A 19,857-nucleotide genomic window follows, 5' to 3' on the forward strand; every position below is an offset into this window, starting at 1 on the left:
TACTCGTATCGGGACGAAAGACTCGGAGGAAGACGCTCTCGATAAGGTCGAAATGGCCTCCAGTGTCTCCCCACCTTTGCAGATAAGCTTTATGTAAGCCAGTCCCTGCCGTTGATGCTGCTTCGAGTGGAGCACCTCCACGGCCGTCACTCGGTGGGCTCGAGTAACGTCGCCCGCATTTATAATATTGATACCAGGTGCGAGGAGGAATGTCCTCAAGCCTGCTACACTTGTTGTCCTGTTCATACATAACCAAAAATGTTTTCAATGATTGATACTAGTGCACGAGGACTCGGCGCCTACGGCCTGATACTACTCGTGCTAGCATTCGCAGGCTATGTCGTGCGCCAGGTGTTCTTCCACCCCCTCAGCGACATTCCAGGGCCCCTACCGGCCAAGCTGACTCGCTGGTGGCAAGCTTATGAGGTCTGGTCAGGAGCCGCCGAGAAGACAGAAATTGCTCTTCACGAAAAATATGGTGAGGACGGCTCCCTCTCATCAGCTGGCGAAGGAACAGGACTCGTTAATCATGAATCAACATTTGTAGGATCCCTGGTGCGTGTAGCTCCGAATCAGGTCAGCATCTCGGACCCGGAAGCTATCAAATTGATTTATGGGCCAAATTCTCGTTTCCCAAAGGTTTGTTGCGAAGGGTGGCTTGATTTGATGAATGGTTCACTCATGTCGAACAGACCGATATGTATGCCGCTTGGAAACATGGATACGACAACATGTTCACTTACCGAGATGAGAAAGAACACGCAAAGCACCGCCGAGCCGTCGGGAACGCCTATACGATGAGCTCCGTCCTGGATTCCGAAGTATACATTGATCAATGCTCGGATCTATTCGTGCAAAGACTGGGGGAGATGGCTCAAGCCGGGCAGACAGTCGACCTGGGTCACTGGTTGCAGATGTACGCGTTTGACGTCGTGACCGAGTTGTTCTATGGCAAGGCCTTCGGTCTGATGGAGGGCCGACAGGACTTTGGATGGTTTGAGCTGCTCGAAGGCGTCGTTCAAGCCGTTGCTATTGTAATCCATCGCTCGGTTCAGGATCCCCTAGCGCAATGCTAACATTGGTATGCAGATGGGGATGATACCTTACGTCGTGTCGTTCTATCATATGCCGTTGTGGCAGAAGATATTTCCTGGAGTCAAGGAGGCCAATGAAAAGCAATTCAAGATGATCTCGGTCGCACAAGAAAGAGTGGCAGAGCGGATGAAGGCCAAAGGCGGACGGAGAGACATGATGGAAAAGTTCATTGAGCGACATCGAGAGAGCCCAAACGATATGACAGTCCAGTGGATCGAGATGGAAGCTGTCGTGGCTTTATTTGCAGGTAAATTGGCATCCCATTTACCATGAAACTTAGCTGGAGAAAGCTGACGTCCACACCTCGACAGGGTCCGACACAACGGCCTCCGCACTGCGAAGTGTATTCTACTATCTGCTGAAGAATCCGTCAACCTATGAGACTCTGCGAAAGGAAATCGACGACATGGATGCTCAGCGTGAATTGTCCCCCAGAGTCTCTTTTGCCGACAGCAACAAAATGCCATACCTTCTCGCGGTCTGCAAAGAAGCCATGCGACTGAATCCTTCCGTTGGCCTTGGTCTCCCTCGCTATGTCCCACAAGGAGGAAGAGAGATTTGTGGACGGTATTTCCCGGAAGGGGTAAGTATTGATTCAAACCCGAACGCGGAATAATTAGTGCTGAGACCATCCCAGACTCGTGTAGCCATCAACGCCTGGGTAGTCCACCTCGATGAGAAAGTCTTCGGTCGCGACCCCAAAGCATTCCGTCCAGAGCGTTGGTTGGAAGGTGACGCAAAGGTCATGGACCGGTACATGTTCCAGGTATGTCATCTATTTCGTGAGACCAGGATCAAAGCTAACGATGGTTTCTCTTCTGCTAGTTTGGCTCCGGTAGTCGCACGTGTACCGGCAAAAACATTGCCATTCTACAGCTGCAGAAGGTCGTTCCGGAGATCCTCCGCCGGTTTGATATTTCGCTGGTGGAGCCGAACAAATCCTGGAAGACGATCAATCATTTCTTTGTGAAGCAGGAAGGCTTGAATGTCAATCTTCGAGAGCGAGTGAAGAAGTGAACAAGAATATTAGCACTTTCAGTAGTAGCTTCTATGCACTTGTCATTGCACACCGCAACAATGTGTACTGTAGGTTGTAGACTAGGAGGCATGGTAACCAAGGACGTTGACCTCCATCCCAATTTTCAAGGGTTTGGCGGCAATTCCAGCATTTGGCACTGTAATCCCCTCTAGGAGCCACTCGAAGAACTCTCCTGCAATAGATTTTTGTGCTTCATATATTATGAAACACCATTTCCTTTCGCAATCCACCATAGGACTCGGAAAACAGGGCTTCCCGTTCGCTCAGCCGTACTTAAGCCGAGTGCCGGTGAGTTAGTAGTTGCGTCGGTGACGAGCAGCGAATCCTCACTGTGGATTGTGTTTTTGTGTTTTTGCGTTTTTGCGTTTTTGCATCTCTCTCGAGAGGGAGATCGCATGATTCTTTTCTCGCTTAAAGATCTCAGCCTTGCATTAGGCCTACAAGGATAATTGCGACGGGCGTAGACGTGCTGTTCCCATTGGTAGAAGGTGTGACCAAAATTGTGATGTAGCCAAGCTCCACTCCCAAATCACGTGACCGAGTACTCTCAAAACCGTTGACCGTCTCCTCCACAAAATATCCGTACTCTTTCCAAAGGTGGACATACCCTGAGTTTCTTCAAGAAAATCCTTCTGGGAGAAGGCGCGGGGATTCGCTCTATCGAGTCTTCGCCAGCAAAATGTACCTAGTATTGGCCATCTCGAACCATCGCCGAGATCTGTCCCTTCGAGGAGCTGCCCAGTGATTATGGTTTAGATCCGCTCACATACAGGATTTGGTTTTTTTTAAGAATCTATGTCCCTGCATAATCACGAGTCGGCTCTCCATAGTAACATTTGCGGATGTGGACGTTAAAGCAAAGAAGCACGTCGAGCCCGCAACCCCTCCTCCAGTCGTGGGGATAACCTTATGCTAGGCCATTTGCGGAGAAGCTGGGGGACGATAGCCGGAGTTCGTGTAACGCAGGTCAAGACGGCCATTCTACGTGGAGGTCTTCTCCCCTAGAATGGGGAGGTCCTCTCCACTTGAGGGGACTTGCAGTATGGGTTTGAGGCTGACGGCAATTTCAAGTTGGACAACACGTTATTGCGCTGAGCTGAGCACGTTGAGCTAGTCCGACGTCGACATCATCATAACCCAACTCGCGGAACGTAACATTGTCGTGCGGATGGAGTCGGCGTACCCTCCTTTTGCAGGCATTTACGAGCCGCAAGGGTTGAAGAAGTTGATTTACGGATCCGGCGTGGTGAACGAGCAGCTCGGCTCGTGCCTTCCTGGGCCATCCTCAAAGGCCTTCGTAGTTACTGGCACTTCCCTGGCAACGAAGACACCACTCATCGAAGAGATAGAGGAGCTCTTGACTCCCGAGCGCCATGCAGGGACTTTTGCCGGTATACAGGAGCACAACCCTGAAGGGCCCTTGCAGAAAGCTCTCGCCCAAGTCAAAGGAGACGCCACAATTGACACCATCATCAGCGTTGGAGGAGGGAGCCCCATAGACGCAGCCAAGTCTATCATATTCAACATTGGCACGGAGGATGGAAGATGGTTAACTCACATCGCGATACCAACGACACTCGGTGCAGCGGAGTGTACAGATCTTGGAGGCACAACGATGGCAGACGGAATGAAAAAAGGGATCCGAAATCCGAATGTTATCCCTCATTATATTCTATATGATCCCCATTTCGGTCTGTATACGCCACCACAGTTGTTCATGAGCACTGCTATCCGCGCCTTGGATCACGCCGTGGAACTACAATACCATCCATCTGCGACCTGGCATTGTCGAGTTATGTGCTTGAGAGCCATATCAGCCTTGTTCGACCTACTACCTAAATACAAGGCAAATCCAAAGGATGAAGATACCATCGTCCGGTTGTTTCTTGCAGCATATGCGAGTCTAGGGTTCGTCGGGCGGAATTTGCAAGGTTCGCTCGGTCTCAGCCATACTGTGGGCTACTCAGTGGGCAGTCCATACGGCATCCCCCACGGCATCACCAGCTGCATGACCCTAGGCCCAATTGTAAAGCTGAAGGCTAGATTCGAGAAGGAAGATGCAAAGCAGATAGCGGCCATTCTGCCAGTCATCGGTGGATCCGAGTCTAACGATCCGGTCCACGACTGCGAGCTTGTTGGCGACAAAATCATCAGGCTGGTTTCTGACTTGGGTTTGTCAACCACACTGACACAGTGGAAGGTGGATCGCGATCAGGTGGACATAATTTGTGCCCGCGCCACTGGCGCCTGGATGCCAGGAGAGAGCAAGCAGGAAAAGGAGCCCGGATACGATTTAGCAGTCCGGGAGGTTATTGAGAGCTTGTATTGATATAACCAAAGCATTGAACTTGATGAGTGGACCGGTGATAGCCCATAGTAGAAAGGCCAGAGACAAAGAGAGTCTAAGACGTTGCTTGAGCAAAGTGGTCGATTGGAATGCACCACTGAGTCAGTGCCGAGGTTCATCGCCAGTCACGCTAAGTCACGTCCACAGCTTCCCCTCCGCTTACTTCTGAAGCTCGCTCATCGGAAGGCATGACCTGGGCGTATGAAACATTGACTCGCGTAGCTACACGGTATATCTTAGTACCTCCAGCTAACGACACAGATCCCCCTGCCTACAAAACGAGGATCCAGCCTCCCGCGAACCCGAGCAAAATGCCCCAACGCCTCACCATTGGCCTCTCCCAATCTCACACCCTCTCCTCACTCCACCTCACGCTCTCCGCGCTGCGCGAAACGACAAAAGAGGCCGCGCAGAAGGGAATATCCATCCTCCTCTTCCCCGAAGCCTACCTAGGCGGCTACCCACGGACCTGCTCCTTCGGTGCTGCTGTCGGCTCCCGCTCAGACGCTGGCCGCGACCAGTTCCTCGAATACACCAAGTCGGCCGTCGACCTTGGCGACACGCCCAATGGCGCCGGAGATGCCTGGATCGAGAAGAAGCTCCCCCTAAACAAAGAGACGGGCCGGCGCGGAGATGGCACACGAGAGTACCTCGAAGAAGTCGCCCGGGAGACTGGGGTCTTCATCATCACCGGCGTCGTGGAGAAGGCAGGAGGGTCTCTCTACTGCGCCGCGGTCTACGTCGACCCAACCCGCGGTGTGATAGGCAAGAGGAGGAAAGTCATGCCCACGGGCTCGGAGAGACTGGTGTGGGCGCAAGGTTCAGCATCCACCCTCGAGGCCGTGACTGCGACGATCAAAGGCGTCAGAGTTGTCATGGGCTGCGCGATCTGCTGGGAGAATTACATGCCCCTGCTAAGGTATAGTATCTACAGCCAGGGTGTGAACTTGTGGTTGGCGCCCACGGCAGATCCCAGAGATACGTGGGAAGCTCTGATGCGCACGATAGCGTGTGAAGGGCGATGTTTCGTACTCAGCGCCAACCAGTGCATCAAGAAGAAGAATTTGCCTGGTTGGATCACGGGTGCCAAACACGACTCGGGTTCTGCCTCAGGAGTCAGGGTCCATGAGACGTTGGCGAACGGCATTCCACCTAACGTATTCAAGGGACGAAGACTGTCAATGACAAGGACAGAGGAGAACCATGAGATTGCGTGGACGTGCGATAATGACGCGATTGACGAATCTAAACCTCTTGAAGCTCCCAAGCAGAGCAGAGATGCTTCAGGCGAAGGCGAGCAGTTCGTGTCGATTGGAGGTTCCTGCATTGTCAATCCTATGGGAAAGACAATAGCTGGCCCGGTATGGGAGCAGGAAAATGACTTGCTATTCGCCGAAGTCGACTTCGACGACTGCGATCGAGGACATTTGGACTTTGACGCATCAGGGCATTACTCACGGCCTGACGCCTTCAAATTGACCGTCGAAGGATTAGACCTTAACCCGCCGCCGTAGGTCCTGACTTTGTAGTGCACAACACCTCAACGTTGGGAATAAAATTCATGTCATGCCGTATAAATTACGATGATCCACCATCTGAGAGATGGACTCGTACTCAAAAATCGGCAAGTCTTGGTGCGATTGTTCTTGTCTCATGCTCGACTGTTATGAATATAACGGTCAGCATCCAGCTCAAGATCGATCGACTGAAAAACGTTCGATCGAGCGAGGCAAGAGACGTTAGGAATAGTAACTGAATTCAAACGGAGAGAGTGGGTAGGATCATCTTCGAGGATGGACAAGGGTGCCCAGGCCGCATATCATTACTGTAAAAACAATGCCACCAGCATAACCCGGGTATCATTCAGTCGCTTTTCATGCCCTGTTCAGATCAATTACACGTTTGGCACCATCATGCCGTGTTAATATGCCACTCTCGTCCTCATGTCCGAGATCTTTCGCTCGATCTCACGGACCGAGCGATCCAGTTCGCCCGCAATCATTAGCTTCTTATCATTCGGCAGGAGGAAATACGTCTCGCAAAGATCACCGTCAATAATCCCTTTCGATGGCGCATAATATGACCGGTAAATGAGATGGTCGCGGCCGAGAAGCGGCGGGTTGCCATTTGTTGAAGCAAGTTGCATTTCGAGAGATTGGAAGAAATCGACATCTTCACGACCAACGAATGGCACGAGCATTCCCAGTGTGCCTTGCAAGCCTGTCCAAAACACGACATCTCGACCGCCAGCCACTAGATTGGTTTTCTGAACACTGGTAGGAATGTCGCCCGGGAAGAAGTGCGCCATTAGACTGAGCCTATTCGGCGCGCCGCTGAGGTATTGTCTTTCGTGCGTCAAGTGCGCCCCGGAGCCGTCCTCGTCGGCTTCTTCCGACGCCTTGGGCGGACACCGCAGAAGCCAGAGATTACCAAACTTGTCACCCCCTGCGACGGTCTCGTAGTCCACCATAGTGGCACATGTTGTCCAACGAGCAATAACATCGTCCGCAAAGGGGATGAGCTTGTTTTCTTGGAACTTGTACACGACGTAGGTAACGCTTTCTTGCACGTTGCTGACGATGATCCTGCTTCCCTGGGTCTGAAGGCCGACAATAACGTTGGAGGTTTGTACTTGACACTTGCGCAGCATTTGCTTCATGCCTAGGTCGTAGATCCTAAGGTCCGAGCCAATACCGGCAAGAAGCCGTCCTTGGAATGCAAGAAGAGCTGTCGGAGGCTGCTCAACCTTCGTCTTGTGGATGAATTCCAGCTCCTTGCCATCCTCGTGGAAGCGGTACACGTGGAGGAACCCGGCGGAGAAGGATCTTGGGCTTACAACCAGGTCTTTAGCAGTACCAACGACTAAAAATGTCTCGCCGTCCTGGCCTGCGAAGGGCGCCGCGGTGATACTTGTGGCACACTCATTGTCTTCCAGCTCCAGTGTAAAGACAACCGATTTCGTCGTAACCGGGTCGACAATCTGTATGCAAGAGGACCAATGACCGGTCCCCCGGGGATATCCGAACTCTTCAGGTGGCAGAACAACAGCATCACCGTTCACTGCAGTGGATTCAGTAAGCAGTTTTTGCCGCGTTGTTGGTGCAAGTACGTTGTTGTCGGCCTCGATTACGTAGAACAGGGGCTGATCGGGATGCTTGACGAATTTTCGGGGAGTGTATGGAAGTGGGATGTTTTCTTGCAGCAAGTTTCGGGACAGATCTTCAATGGTGAATATCCTGAGGTATGCTATTAGCAAGGGATCCCAAAAAGGTTTGGAATGAAAATGTGACGGGAGATGCAGTGTCAGAAGGAACAATTGGTTAAGTTTTGAAGTCCGCAGAAAAGGTCTCGGAAAGAGCATAGTTATGGGTTCATCATGTGTAAAACAACGCGAGGAGGAATAGACTTTACCTGAGGTTTTGACCTTGAATTCCAACCATCCCCTCCGGACACTGCTCGCTGGTGAAATTCCAGACATACTGGAGGCCAATATAATCCAGAGGCGTCAGCATGAAGCCGTTCGTTTGCGTGTCGGTATAGCCAAGCCATGACCGAGAACTCAACGCCATTACAGCATTCTGCCCCTTGACCGAGACGCGGAAAAGCTTGGCTGGCTTTAGCCCTAGGAATCGTGTCCTGGTATCCGACAGCTCTCCAGTGATTTCGTCCAGGACCGTCCGGAGATAGACGCCAGAATACAGCCCAATGTGAAGGTATAATGTCGTCCCACCCGACGTAGAATCGGCCATGGCCATTATGGACAAGGCTGAAGGAGCTGAAGTCAGTGCCTGCACTGACTTATTCTCTAGTGTCGAGTCCGGATCCAAGCTGAGGATTCTGACGGTCGAGTCGTCGCAGCCAACGGCTAGAAACGAGCTCCGCACACGGCCCTCGGGTACGTCGCCCAAGCTAAGACAAGTTACTGTCCCAGTCATTTCTCTTCGCTCGTCATACTCGGCCAGAGAACCGTCTGTGTCCATTTCGAAATAGACAATTTCACCAGAACTCAGAGCAACAGCAACTTGTCGTTCATTCGTGGTCGCAGCAACAATCGACCGATGTTGAGGTGCAGGCCATTCGTTGACCCGTTTATCCGCTCGAATATGTCGAATACCCTTCGGATGTACTTGGACCAACGCGTCCTCACCAAGTTGTTGTACCGCAAGGGTAGGAGCAGTTGACAAAAAGCCGGTATCAGTGACCTCCTCGACAGTTTCTCCTATGCTGAGAACAAGAGTACCTGTTTTAAAAGACAAGATAATGTAAGCGTCGTATTCGTCCTCCCTTGTCACCTTTGTAGTCCAGACAGCTTCGGGCCTATCAGGGAGCTCTGACTCCACGATCTCGGAAACGGACAAGCCATGCTTCAGAGTCTTGAAACTACTTCGTGCTCCCGCACCGCATATCGAGTAGATCTGAGGGGCATCTTCGTCCAACAAATTCGCCACCTTGCAATCCATTAGAGGATTTGCTGAATCAATGCTTTGGACGAGGTTGAGGTTGGCCAAGGGGCGTACATGGAAATATGCTGGCGTGTAATCTTCTGTGGGATCTGAAGGGAAATCGTCACTCGTAAATTCGGTCTCTTCGTCATCGTCTCCGAGCTTCTCAAACTGGTAGAACTCGTTATTCCCTGCCTCAACGCAGACGAAAAGGAAGCCACTTTTCAAGATGTGCAGACTATTGGCAACAGGCACTGTGTCGAAGTACTTGATCTTCAGAGCCTTGACTTCGCCTGTAGGTTGACCGTTGTCATCCTCAACCATATCTATCGTCACCTTGAATAGATCACCGTCTTCGGTTTGTAGTAGGAGGAAAAACTGGCCCTTCATCTTGTGCATGACGCCAGCCACGATGTGCCGTTTTCGCTCTGGATTCTCCAAGATCCCTCTTCGTCGGGGAATTGGCACGCGGAAAGCTTCCTGATTTGAGTGTCGGTACGTGATGTTATCCTCCGCGCACACAAGAACACCACTGGGACCATCCGAGCCACCAGGGACCTGGAATAATTTTGAAGCATCTCGAGCGACGGGTTCGGCCCATCTGCGGACGACATGGTTCAGACCTAAATCGAGCTCGTAGAAGACCAGAAGCTTCTCCACCTCTTGGAATGCTTGACCACTCGGATCTTGGTCGACCTCCGTGTAATCTACCTCCAATGCTGCAAAGATGGGATTCTCGTAGCCAACGTCGAGTGCTATACAGTCGAAGACCAGAGTCTGTGGCTTATGGGCTTCCAAAGGCGATGATATGGTGAGCTCAGCTTGTGCATTTCTGTTCAAGACGTAGACCAATTTGTTCTTTTCCACCGACGCAATGAGGCATGCTCTCCCTTTCGGATCGACGGCTAGATATTGACCGGGTATGACTCGACGAATGCCCGACTTTCCGTAGGTTTCGAGGTGTACGCGGTTGAAGCGATTTTGTTCGCGGACATACTCGAGGATGGTGATGCGTCCGGAATCAGATCCAACTATCAGATAGTCTAGGCGCCGGTCAGTCATTGGAGAGCTGTGTGGCACAGGATCATCTCACCTTTGCTGCCACCAGCCAACCGGAATGAAGCTAGTGTTCTGATGATGCCGAAGCAGTCTTGAGTGAATAACGGGGAGATTTTACCCTGAGTAGGGTCAGGTCTGTGTATGGTGAGCTTCGAGCCAGATGCTGTGATGATCTGTTGCTCTTTTGTACCGGCAAATTGACCCAAGACTGCTGAAGTAATAGCTGACGGTGGTTGTATCGTCAAACTATACATAAACATGGAGCTTGTCGTCGCCATGGCGGCTGAGGTTCAGACCGCGAAGGTCGAAGGTGGGTCGACGGCTTCGTCGCAGCTGCGCAGGTAGGGTTCAGGAGGTCACCAACGGTCGCATTGCGTTCACCGTGAGATCGTGGACGGTGAGAAAGAAGATAGAAATCGAAAGAGTGGTAGCAAGACAACAACACGTCCTCAAAATGACTTCTTCGTCAAACACCAAACGCCTGTGAACGACTGTTTTGGAAAAATGTTCGGGATGCCAAGAATAAAACCGAGCTTACCGTGTTCAGGAATATGGCCATGCCGCCTTATGCCGGACCTCTATCCGTCAAGCACCATCAAGCCGTACACCATGTCGACATGCAAATTTCCCTTGCTTCCTTGCACCTTATGGCTTTAAGGGGGCAGAATTCGTGTTTCTCTCCAGCTTTGATGTTTATTGAACGAATCATCGCCCGGCCACCTCTAGGGCGCAATGAACTTCTCTCGACCTTGCCATTCAAACTCACGGTCTGTACACACTGAGGAGTGAAAACCCCTTGAAAGTTTTATCTTGCATGCAGGCAATGACTTTGTTCGGATAAATGTGAAAGGTGTTTAATTCTATCTATCGTTGAGCAACATTGTACCACTGCTCCAGATATTTCGGTATCGCAGCCCAGTCCTCCGGCACACAAGATACCCCGACGTACAGATCAGGTCTGACAAGAACCAGACGGCCTTCTGGACCGATTTCATAAAGCTTCGCGACCGCACCTTGTTCATCTCGAGCCCTGTGATCGAAATCGAAGCCAGAGTCACGATTACTCGAGATCATATGGGACGATACAAGGCCTGGAAATTTTGTCTCGAGGGCATCTCTTGCTTTGATTCCAATTTTGATGTGGTTTTCATCATCGTCAGCGCCTGGGACGATGAGGAGCGTAAATTGTGGTCGGCGATAAATGTCATAAAGACGACGCTGTGGCGACTTTGTCAAAAGACAGTCAGGCGCACGCGCTCCCGCACGAGGACCGGCCACAGCTTTGAGGCCGCTGGGGAGCTGGACGACGTCGCAATAGTTATGGGAGAGGCCAGAGACCAACTTGATGGTATTCTGCTCCCATCCCGGAGCCTTGGTCAGCGGAAGCCGTTCAGCAGGCTCAATACCAAAGCCCATAACAATATGGTGAGTTGCCATTGCACCGTTGCTGATCTGCTCGCCGATGGGCTTCCGCTCGCGCTCATATGTGTCGAGGATGGAGTCGTCAGCCTCACCTTTGAATACAGCAGCAAGCTTCCAACCCAGGTTGAAGGCGTCCTGCATGCAACCGTTCATGCCCTGTCCACCAGAAGGTGAATGTACGTGCGAAGCATCGCCACAGATGAGCATTCGACCAGTCCGGTATCGCTCGGCAATGTTGTTTCGAATTTCCCATGATGTCGCCCATTCAGGGACACCGACTTTGAAACCGATGCCGATGCGATCCGCTACCTCCTGGAACGCTTGCCGTATGTCCTTGGCGTAGACGAATTCCCCGGTCTCTTCGCTCATGTAGATGCGCCAAACATCACCAGGCATCTTTGTACAGTTCATGAAAAGATCTTTGTTGAAGTAATAGTTCATCCAACGGTCGTCGAATGTGACGTTCTCCAGTGGGACGTCCATCATTGCCATCGCCGCAATTACTTCACCGTTGAATTTGATCCCGGCAGCGTCTCTGACAAAGCTTCGGACCCCGTCGCAACCAACCACATAAGGATAGGAGCATTCCTCCTCTTGCCCGTCTGGCAAGCGGATGGTGGCGACCACGCGATCTCCGTCCTGGACCAGCTTTACGAGTTCTGTGCGATATTCTGGTAACATGCTGTACTGTGCGTACAAGAACTCGCGCAGGACTTGCTCGAAATCGTTTTGGCTGATTTTGTAATAGAAAGGAAAGCTAGTTGGCAGGACACGGTAGTCGGTACGGGGGCATTCGTCGTCCGGTACGCCTGGAAAGTGGTAGATATTGCCCGGGCATTCAAGACATACTTCTTCAAGTCTCGATGCTACACCCATATGATGGAACATCTCCATCGACCGAGCGTGTACCGTCATGGCTCGAGCGGTATGAGAGGGCCCCTTCCTCTTCTCGAGGATCCGTACCGGGACCTTGCGACGAAGAAGTTCAATTGCCATGATCAGGCCGGCCGGGCCCCCACCGACGATCAATATCATGTCCTTTTCCATCTTGTACCTCAGTCAACTTTCAGAATTGTACTCCAAGTCCTCTCTTCCTAGAATCAACAATCAATATATACTTCGTGACCACATGGCGATCTAGGACAAAACCCGCATGAGAGCTGCTTGCCGACGCGAAAAGCCCACACGGTTTGTGCGCTTGCATCTGGAAACTTTTCCTTGCCCAGACGCGGAGCACGGCCCCTTGATTGGGCCAGATCACTTAGCCCCTGGTTTCGTCAGTGGTGTCCCCGCTGCTGTCCTATGGGGCTGCGGAGGCGAGCCACCATCCCTGGATGTTAAGTCGGATTGCTGGCGGGGTTGAAGTTAGGATGTGGCACTCGTGACTGAGGGGAAATGGTGGTTGCGGGCTTTTTCCTTTATAAAACCCACAAACATTCCCGATGTCGCGCACTGTGTCCACTTCAAGCCTCCAACAACGTCCAGAATGCCGCACACATACCAGTGTCAGCACTGCCAGAGGACGTATTCTAGCAGCAGCCACCTTCGTCGGCATGAAAAGAGTCGTAAGTGTCCGGCAACGATTGCGGGACATAACTGACCTCCCGTGAACCGACAGACAGTGGACTTCGCACGTTTTCGTGCGCTTTTTGCCATCGCCATTTCGGGCGGAGGTGGGCCTCTTGGGAAATCAGCCAGCGTACTGTTCTGACTTGCTCACCAGGGATATTGCTCATCGGCATGCAAAGTCCTGTCCGGAGAAAAGGACAACTTCGGAAGTCAGCCGTGGAACTCCTGGGCGGAGGAAGAAGGCCTGTGTCGCGTGCGCATTAGCCAGGTCGGCATGCGACCAGAATGTTCCTTGCGGTCGATGCTTCACGAAGGGTGTAGTCTGCTCCTACCGACGAGGGGTGGACATCGCTCCTTCTCTGACGGTTCGGACACCTAGCCGACGCCCTGCAGAGAGCCTCGTACTGAAGCTCGTCACTCATGGCCATCTACGGTGCCAGTCCACCTTCCGGTCCATAAAGATCCCAATGCCATTCCTTCTGAACTTCACGAGCCCCTCAACAGATTCAATATCAGCAAGATACCAACGATGTCTGCCATTTACCGAGGATAATCAGCAATCTAGTGCAGAGCTAGTGTCTGTATCCGCCAACCATGTCGGTGGCTGCATCCAGGATGTTTCAACAGCGCAGACGTGGCTGGAAGATGAAACGACTGGATGGCTTAGTGATCAGTTTCTGCTGGGAGATGATGACGAGTTATGGTGGGATGATGTTCTTGGTTCAAATGTTTCCAGTCAGTCGGAAGTCGTCGAATCCAGTGGTCTCGAAGCAAGGATGCAGCAGCTGCTCATGGAGTTGAAAGCCCTGACCAATTGTTCTACAGGGCAGTACCGAGTTGCTCCTGCTTTCGATGAGATGGCTGCTGCAAGGCTGTTCTCCAGCCACAACTTGCTCGAATTCTCCAATGTCTACTTCGACTACTGGAGTTCTCATTGCCCCATCTTACATCGTCCGACCTTTGACCTAACAAAGATCCATCTGCCTCTCCTGCTGGCCGTATTCTTGATTGGAGAGTCCTATTCAACCGAGTCGTACTGTTCTCGAGGACAGTGTTATTACGACCTTGCAGAGGATTATGCCTTCAGCCATCCATGCTTCAGAAATTTCTCAATGCAAGATCAGCCGACCACTGATTGTGCTTCGTCCGACTTGGAGCCTCTTCAGGCAGTGTATCTGATGGTATTGTTGCAGATGTCGGGGAATAACATCCCAGCGCGCCGGAGGGTCAGAGATCAACGCTACCATGAAATTATTGTAGCAGCACGTCGATTGCGTCTGTTTGACAGTCGCAATGAGTATCTTCACCGCGAATGGGTAAATACTACCGGATTTGATTGGGAAAAGTTTGCACTGCGCGAGTCAAGAATTAGGTTTGTGACTCTCAAGCTTTCACATTAGCATCCATACTGACGGCTATAGATTGGCTTACCTTATATTTGGCATCGAATGCAATTTCTCAATGTTCCATTCGACTTACCCCAGAATCCCAATTTCCGAGATGACGGGGGATCCTATGTGCAGCGAGAGCTGCTTCTCGGCCACCACGTGCGCCGAATGCGAGCGATATGCTAGGATGGAGCTGAGGTCTAGATCACTTTCGATTTCGGCTTGTGTAAACGCGCTGCTGCAGAGTGCGGTACCGATTTCGGTAAAATCTGGGCTTGAAGATCTCTTCCCCATGAGCTTTTTCTTCGTGCTTTGTGGTATGCTCATTTGATTACACTGAAATCGGAAAGCTGACAATCGAGGTAGGTCTGCACTGTGTCATCAATGCCGCCCGGGCGAATAATATTGGGAGTTCGATGGGGCCTGTCTTTCTTAAGGCTCTTGACCAGTGGATTGAGATTTGGAAAATTCAACTTGATAATGTGTCGGCTGAGGAGTCGAGCAAGCTTGGCTTCATGAAAGACGCTGGGGTCGAGTTCTGGCAATTAGCCACAATCTTCGTGCAAGCTGAAGCTCTGGGCATGTTCGACAGCGACGAGTTGCGAAGCATGAGTGCGGAAAGCATGGAAGGTGTCAGCTGTCTTTTGGAGGTGTTCTACCTCGCAGACACCAACACCAGCCGTCGTTACATTTCCGGTAAGGTACTAGAAGCTCTGGATTGAGAGATAGTACCAAGCCAACATCGCTCTGACATACCATCGACCTCTTGCGACGGTCTTCTCTGTGGCGGTACGCTTAAAGTGTTGCTGGCAGCCCTCAGCACTTCAAGCTAACAGGACGAATTTGCACTGGGCCGTAATACCGCCGGACCTGTTGAGAGCCAAGAAACCTCGGTCAAGGGCTGCGGTGCGTGCCCGACGGCCATAGGTTCAGATCAACAACCCATGTACATAAAAGCCCGTCCTTGCGTGCCAAAGTGCTTAAATATGCCTAATATAACTCTCAAATCTGGAAAGGGCTCTGAGATTAGGAAGGGGCTAGCCTGTTCCAGCCCCCAACTGGCGATAGCCTATTGATGTGGAGTCTGCCTTGCTATTAGCGAGCTTGATGCTCTGGGCCAAGTCGGTCAGCTACGGTTGGCCTAATAGTCCGTGATGGTCCGTAAGCAAGCCCAGTTCTCGGTATGTTCTACCTAAGACGGGGTTTGCCAATCATTACTCCACGCAATAAGCCGAACGTGGCAAGTGGTTTGTCCTTTTTGCACTGCTGGCCTAATATCACCTTCTCACAGCCACAAGGCATGTCGGAGGACATCAGGAAATAGCATACAGACATGTTGTGCGCGCGCTATAACTGAGCCCCGCTCATGTAAAAGGGAGAACTGTCATTCCTGCGAGGCTGACCAATGCTTGGCGCCAAAATTGAGCATTGCCAAAGTAGACCCATTTTTGGCCGAGAGGACTTTCTTGATAAGACCTAGCTGCCTCTGGAGCGAAGTGGGTTTGGCTCGACAATTCTACCACAATTACTACCCTCCATGAAAGTGTGAACTTCGACGATGGACTACAATTACGGCCAGGATCCCTCTGCAGAACAATACCAAGGAGAAGAACACGACGGCTACGACGAGTTTGATGAGCAAGGTATAGACAGCCACGACCACGACCACACCCAGATGGGCCATGACATGGGCCACGATATGAGCCATGATGACCAAATGGGCCACGATATGGGTGACATGGGCGAGCATGATCCCAATGGTCATATGAACGACGACCACCCTGTCGGGGAAGCCAACAAGCCGCTGATAGAGCTCATTGTCAAATTGCTCGTTGGCGACTTGGGCCAGAGAACACCACATCGACCGAAGCCAAAGCATGCTCATTCAAGGTTTGCACAAGATCCACACCACTCAAAGCTCATGAATGTTCTGTCTAGAATTGCAAGTGAGTAGTACACTGTGTGACATCTCGATTTGGCACCGCAAACTAATAGCTCCACCGCAGCGGAGGACATTCACGAAGCACACATAGAGAGCTTCATCCATATCGGTATCTTACTGATGGCCCGTGCTGCGAAGGAAATCGGTATGACGGCAGGCCATCACGATGACGAAGACGAGACGCATCATGATCAGGGAGACCCGCATGCAGACCCTCATGGTCAGGCTCCAGCTCTGGATTAGGCTCAAAAGCACGCCCAGATTGACGCACTTGATAGACTCAGAGAGACGATATATCAGGGCAAACTGGTTTCGGCGAGATGGACTCGTACTATCAGACTTACGAATCTCGGGGGGTATGTAGTAGGTTTGAGAGGGCCGCAATTACGCTCGTTTTCGCCGGGACAGTATGCATCGCTATAACACAGACAATACTACACTTTCATTGCTCCTTTCGCTGCTAGAGCTAAGTATCTCGATGGAGCTCAGGCCCACTTCAGAAGCTTCACAAGAGCCTATAGTCCCTCCATATCCGCAAAATCTTCACATCCTGTCACACAAGATGCTCCCTCAAAGGAGGAAAGGCCTAATGTCGGTTAAAGCCATAGCATAGTCAATGCGTCTACCTTATAAGCGTAGTAGCAGCTCCCGGCTTCTGAACCATAAAACGAAGCAGACATCTCAGTAGGGTCTCCCCATCGGTGGAGTCATCTCCATACAGAGTCCATCTAACTTGGGACAGTTGCAAATATCGGGCGGCAGCCCAGTTGTCTGGGCCAGATATAATGCATCCAACCGGAGTTCATGAGCTGAAAATTTAGCCTCACCAGATTTGCAGCGTTAACCCCCACCCAGTATTCACATTGACCTGTAAGGGGCGGATATAGAAGTCTGCCATTGCGCTGAATATCGGTAAGGCCTACCCCAACTTCATTCGTGCTTCGAGCTAAAGAAAGGAATGCGCCTCGCTTTTGGGGCAATGCTAAATGGGGGCATAGGTCAGCAACAATGCCCATAATATAGTTATCCAGTCAACTGATTTATATGGAATATTGGGCGCCTTGGTATTCTTGCTTTCGTGACCAACAAAAAAAGCTCTTCAACCAGAGTAATCTTGTACCTGGCGGTTAGCGTATATAACATATAGGAGAGCGGTCACAAAGATGGTACCTCAATACTGAGATAATATTCAACATTGTCATCGATTCGAAGAATACCATTGTCTATCCACACTTGTGCTTTTCCACTTCAGCAGTGCCATCATCTTCATCAGCCGGCAAATTCAACTCAGCGTTAGCTCTTACTTCGCCACGACAATGGCTGGAGTGGCAGTCGAGGTCGCGATCCAATTCGTTGACGTGGCAATCCAAATCGGCACCGTTATAGCTGGCATCTTCAACGGCGACAAAGAAGATAAAGACTACCGCAGTGGCTGGACGCAGCAAGCAGTCGGCGAGCTCTCGGCAGACAATCCGGGCAAGAACATCATGGTGATTTACACGGATCACGACGCAAGCAAGCTCACCGGCTGCGAGAGGAAGGTCGCAGCTTGCCAATGTCCTAGCGGGGCTTCTTTGGCTTACGGCTGTTACATATTCGACGATGGACCCTTTGAACTGAAAGGAGATGGGTTCGTGTTTTCTTCCAGCTTTCTACACAACATTGTTAAGCATATATAGTGGCTACCTGAACTGGTGTTTCTCCGGCAAGTTCAACAGAGATGGCAATCATGTAGGTGTGCCTGTCATACTCCTTGGAAGCGAGTCTAACTCGTCACAGGTTGACTTTTCGAAAACTTGATAGTGGCATGTAGCTGTTAGCTGACCATGAGCCATTGCATCAGAGTAGACCAGGTGATTGGCAATTTGGCGGATTTTCGTGGGCTGCATCTCACTAGGCATTGATATTTCGTAGACAGGGCTAGAACCCAGCTCGAAAGAGTGTGGGGATGCTGGAAGGGTACTGAATCAAAGTGCAAAGACTGCTCCTTCTCGAGATAAGCACACCCTCACTGTCGCGCTGAATTTCTGGTAGACATGGAGTGGTACATCGGCAATAACACGTCGATCACTGAGGGAGCATGGCGTATTGGCCAGGAATTCCTCTCCTATCTCTGCATAGTACAGGTGAAGACTTGAAGTACTATTGATCGAATATAATATCAATGTGTTGGCATTCAGAATTCGATTTTATGCCCTTCTCCATGTGTGAGCAGAAGTAGCACCATAGAATAATGCATAATGCGCACTCTAAATTCTATGGCCTTATCTAGGCTTACCACGAAACCTTTTCGCCCTGAAGGAATGTGTGCTTCTATGTAAATCAATGAGACATGACCATATGTAGCTAATAAAGGCAACACAGTAACAACAAACGGGCCAAAATCTAAGTAGCAAAACCCTAACATCGTTCCCACTGCCTGACATTGGTGCTCGGTTTCTACGCATGTGCGGGTCCAGCATACGCCTGCTGACCGAAATACCCAGTAGCGGGATCCTGCTCATATGCTTCATCTTCTTCATCTGCCTGGAATCCACCTTGCTCCCACTCAGCTTGCTGCATGTCCGGATCTTGCCCGTGATACTGCTGTGCATCCTGGTCGTGGTACTGGTCTGGTTGCTCGTCTGGATAACCTTCATGATAGTCTTCGGGATCTTCCTCGTGATACGCTTCTGGGTGCTGCTCTGGATGCTGCTGTGAATGCTGCTGTGGGTGCTGCACCACGGGCCCGTGGCCTAGGGACAATTTCTGGGCAGGTAAATGCGTCCCTTGACTATCGTATTGTTGGGAGTTAGCCTGCTGGCCTTGAGGATCCTGCGTGTTCGGATCCTGTGCATACTGGTCTTGCCCAACTGGGCCGTGGCCCGATAGTTGGTTGCCATTCATATCGAGGTCTTGCCCAGAAGCTCCTAAATACTCTCCCTGTTGATCATCATAAGAAAGCTCCGGTTGTTGAGCAGTCTCGTCTTGTTCATCAGGGTACTGAGAATAAGGGTCCTGCTGTTGTCCCAGCTGTTGAGCAGTCTGATCTTGGGCACCAGGATACTGAGAATTAGGGTCCTGCTGTTGTCCCAGCTGTTGAGCAGTCTGATCTTGTACATCCGGATATTGAGAGTAAGGGTCCTGTTGCTGCTCGGGATACAGTTCTTGGGTATCATCATATTGACTTGGGTCCATATATTGCTGACTGTAGAGATCTCTATTTCCTTGCCCCAAGTACTGAGGAATATTCTGCCCATACTGAGCAAATTCTTGCGCATATTGAGCAACGTCCAGAGCATTCGGGCCGGAATGATTGGGGTATTGTTGCTCATTTGGCTGCGGTGGTGGGTAATTCGGATCTTGATTGCCAGGAGCTTGCTGGTTAGGATGACTGGGATCGGGATCTGGACGAGTAGGATTTGGATGATTGGGATCTTGACGACTGGGATCTGGGTGACTGGGATCTGGATACTTTGGATCTGGGTGGGTAGGATCTGGATGATTGGGATCTGGATGATTGGGATCTGAATGATTGGGATCTGGATGATTGGGATCTGGATGATTGGGATCTG

At 51.1% G+C, this 19,857-nt stretch overlaps 7 protein-coding genes and 1 non-coding gene across 9 annotated transcripts in view; 5 read left to right on the forward strand and 3 right to left on the reverse strand.

Annotated features, from left to right (window-relative positions):
* Positions 1-258: 258 nt before the first annotated feature.
* On the forward strand, positions 259-4,463 carry PV05_07091 (uncharacterized protein; the record flags this gene model as incomplete). The annotated part of the gene is made up of 7 exons (XM_013459884.1): positions 259-639; positions 693-1,034; positions 1,090-1,342; positions 1,407-1,678; positions 1,733-1,861; positions 1,921-2,100; positions 3,249-4,463. The coding sequence occupies 7 exons, from the start codon at positions 259-261 to the stop codon at positions 4,461-4,463; spliced, it is 2,772 nt and encodes a 923-aa protein (XP_013315338.1).
* Positions 2,360-2,475, forward strand: PV05_07092. Its single transcript, XR_001230713.1, has one exon. It is a non-coding gene; the product is annotated as a 5S ribosomal RNA (ribosomal RNA).
* Positions 4,464-4,792: 329 nt separating the features above from the next.
* On the forward strand, positions 4,793-5,995 carry PV05_07093 (uncharacterized protein; the record flags this gene model as incomplete). Its single annotated transcript, XM_013459885.1, has 1 exon — positions 4,793-5,995. The coding sequence occupies one exon, from the start codon at positions 4,793-4,795 to the stop codon at positions 5,993-5,995; it is 1,203 nt and encodes a 400-aa protein (XP_013315339.1).
* PV05_07094 lies at positions 5,966-10,444 on the reverse strand. 2 transcript variants are annotated; one of them, XM_013459886.1, is made up of 4 exons: positions 10,173-10,444; positions 10,017-10,117; positions 7,893-9,966; positions 5,966-7,717 (listed from the first exon to the last, which is right to left on the reverse strand). In XM_013459886.1, exons 3-4 carry the CDS (start codon positions 9,320-9,322, stop codon positions 6,403-6,405), a joined length of 2,745 nt encoding a protein of 914 aa, XP_013315340.1. In that variant the 5' UTR covers positions 9,323-9,966; positions 10,017-10,117; positions 10,173-10,444; the 3' UTR covers positions 5,966-6,402. The 2 variants fall into 2 exon arrangements, with proteins under 2 accessions (XP_013315340.1, XP_013315341.1); XM_013459887.1 differs by having other exon boundaries at positions 10,017-10,444.
* Positions 10,445-10,846: 402 nt separating this feature from the next.
* Positions 10,847-12,451, reverse strand: PV05_07095 (uncharacterized protein; the record flags this gene model as incomplete). Its single annotated transcript, XM_013459888.1, has 1 exon — positions 10,847-12,451. The coding sequence occupies one exon, from the start codon at positions 12,449-12,451 to the stop codon at positions 10,847-10,849; it is 1,605 nt and encodes a 534-aa protein (XP_013315342.1).
* Positions 12,452-13,332: 881 nt separating this feature from the next.
* On the forward strand, positions 13,333-15,361 carry PV05_07096 (uncharacterized protein). The gene is made up of 3 exons (XM_013459889.1): positions 13,333-14,345; positions 14,395-14,678; positions 14,728-15,361. The coding sequence occupies exons 1-3, from the start codon at positions 13,441-13,443 to the stop codon at positions 15,081-15,083; spliced, it is 1,545 nt and encodes a 514-aa protein (XP_013315343.1). The 5' UTR covers positions 13,333-13,440; the 3' UTR covers positions 15,084-15,361.
* A 558-nt stretch (positions 15,362-15,919) lies between these two features.
* On the forward strand, positions 15,920-16,546 carry PV05_07097 (uncharacterized protein; the record flags this gene model as incomplete). The annotated part of the gene is made up of 2 exons (XM_013459890.1): positions 15,920-16,307; positions 16,368-16,546. The coding sequence occupies 2 exons, from the start codon at positions 15,920-15,922 to the stop codon at positions 16,544-16,546; spliced, it is 567 nt and encodes a 188-aa protein (XP_013315344.1).
* Positions 16,547-18,742: 2,196 nt separating this feature from the next.
* The window catches only part of PV05_07098 (uncharacterized protein), a gene marked incomplete at both ends in the record, with an annotated part of 1,671 nt that continues 556 nt past the window's right edge, over positions 18,743-19,857 (reverse strand). Inside the window, one exon of the mRNA XM_013459891.1 lies at positions 18,743-19,824. Coding sequence (XP_013315345.1) covers positions 18,743-19,824 — 1,082 coding nt within the window. The remainder of the gene's footprint in view (positions 19,825-19,857) is intronic.

Source organism: Exophiala xenobiotica (genome assembly GCF_000835505.1).
Source record: "Exophiala xenobiotica strain CBS 118157 unplaced genomic scaffold supercont1.4, whole genome shotgun sequence".
Taxonomy (NCBI): Eukaryota; Fungi; Ascomycota; class Eurotiomycetes; order Chaetothyriales; family Herpotrichiellaceae; genus Exophiala; species Exophiala xenobiotica.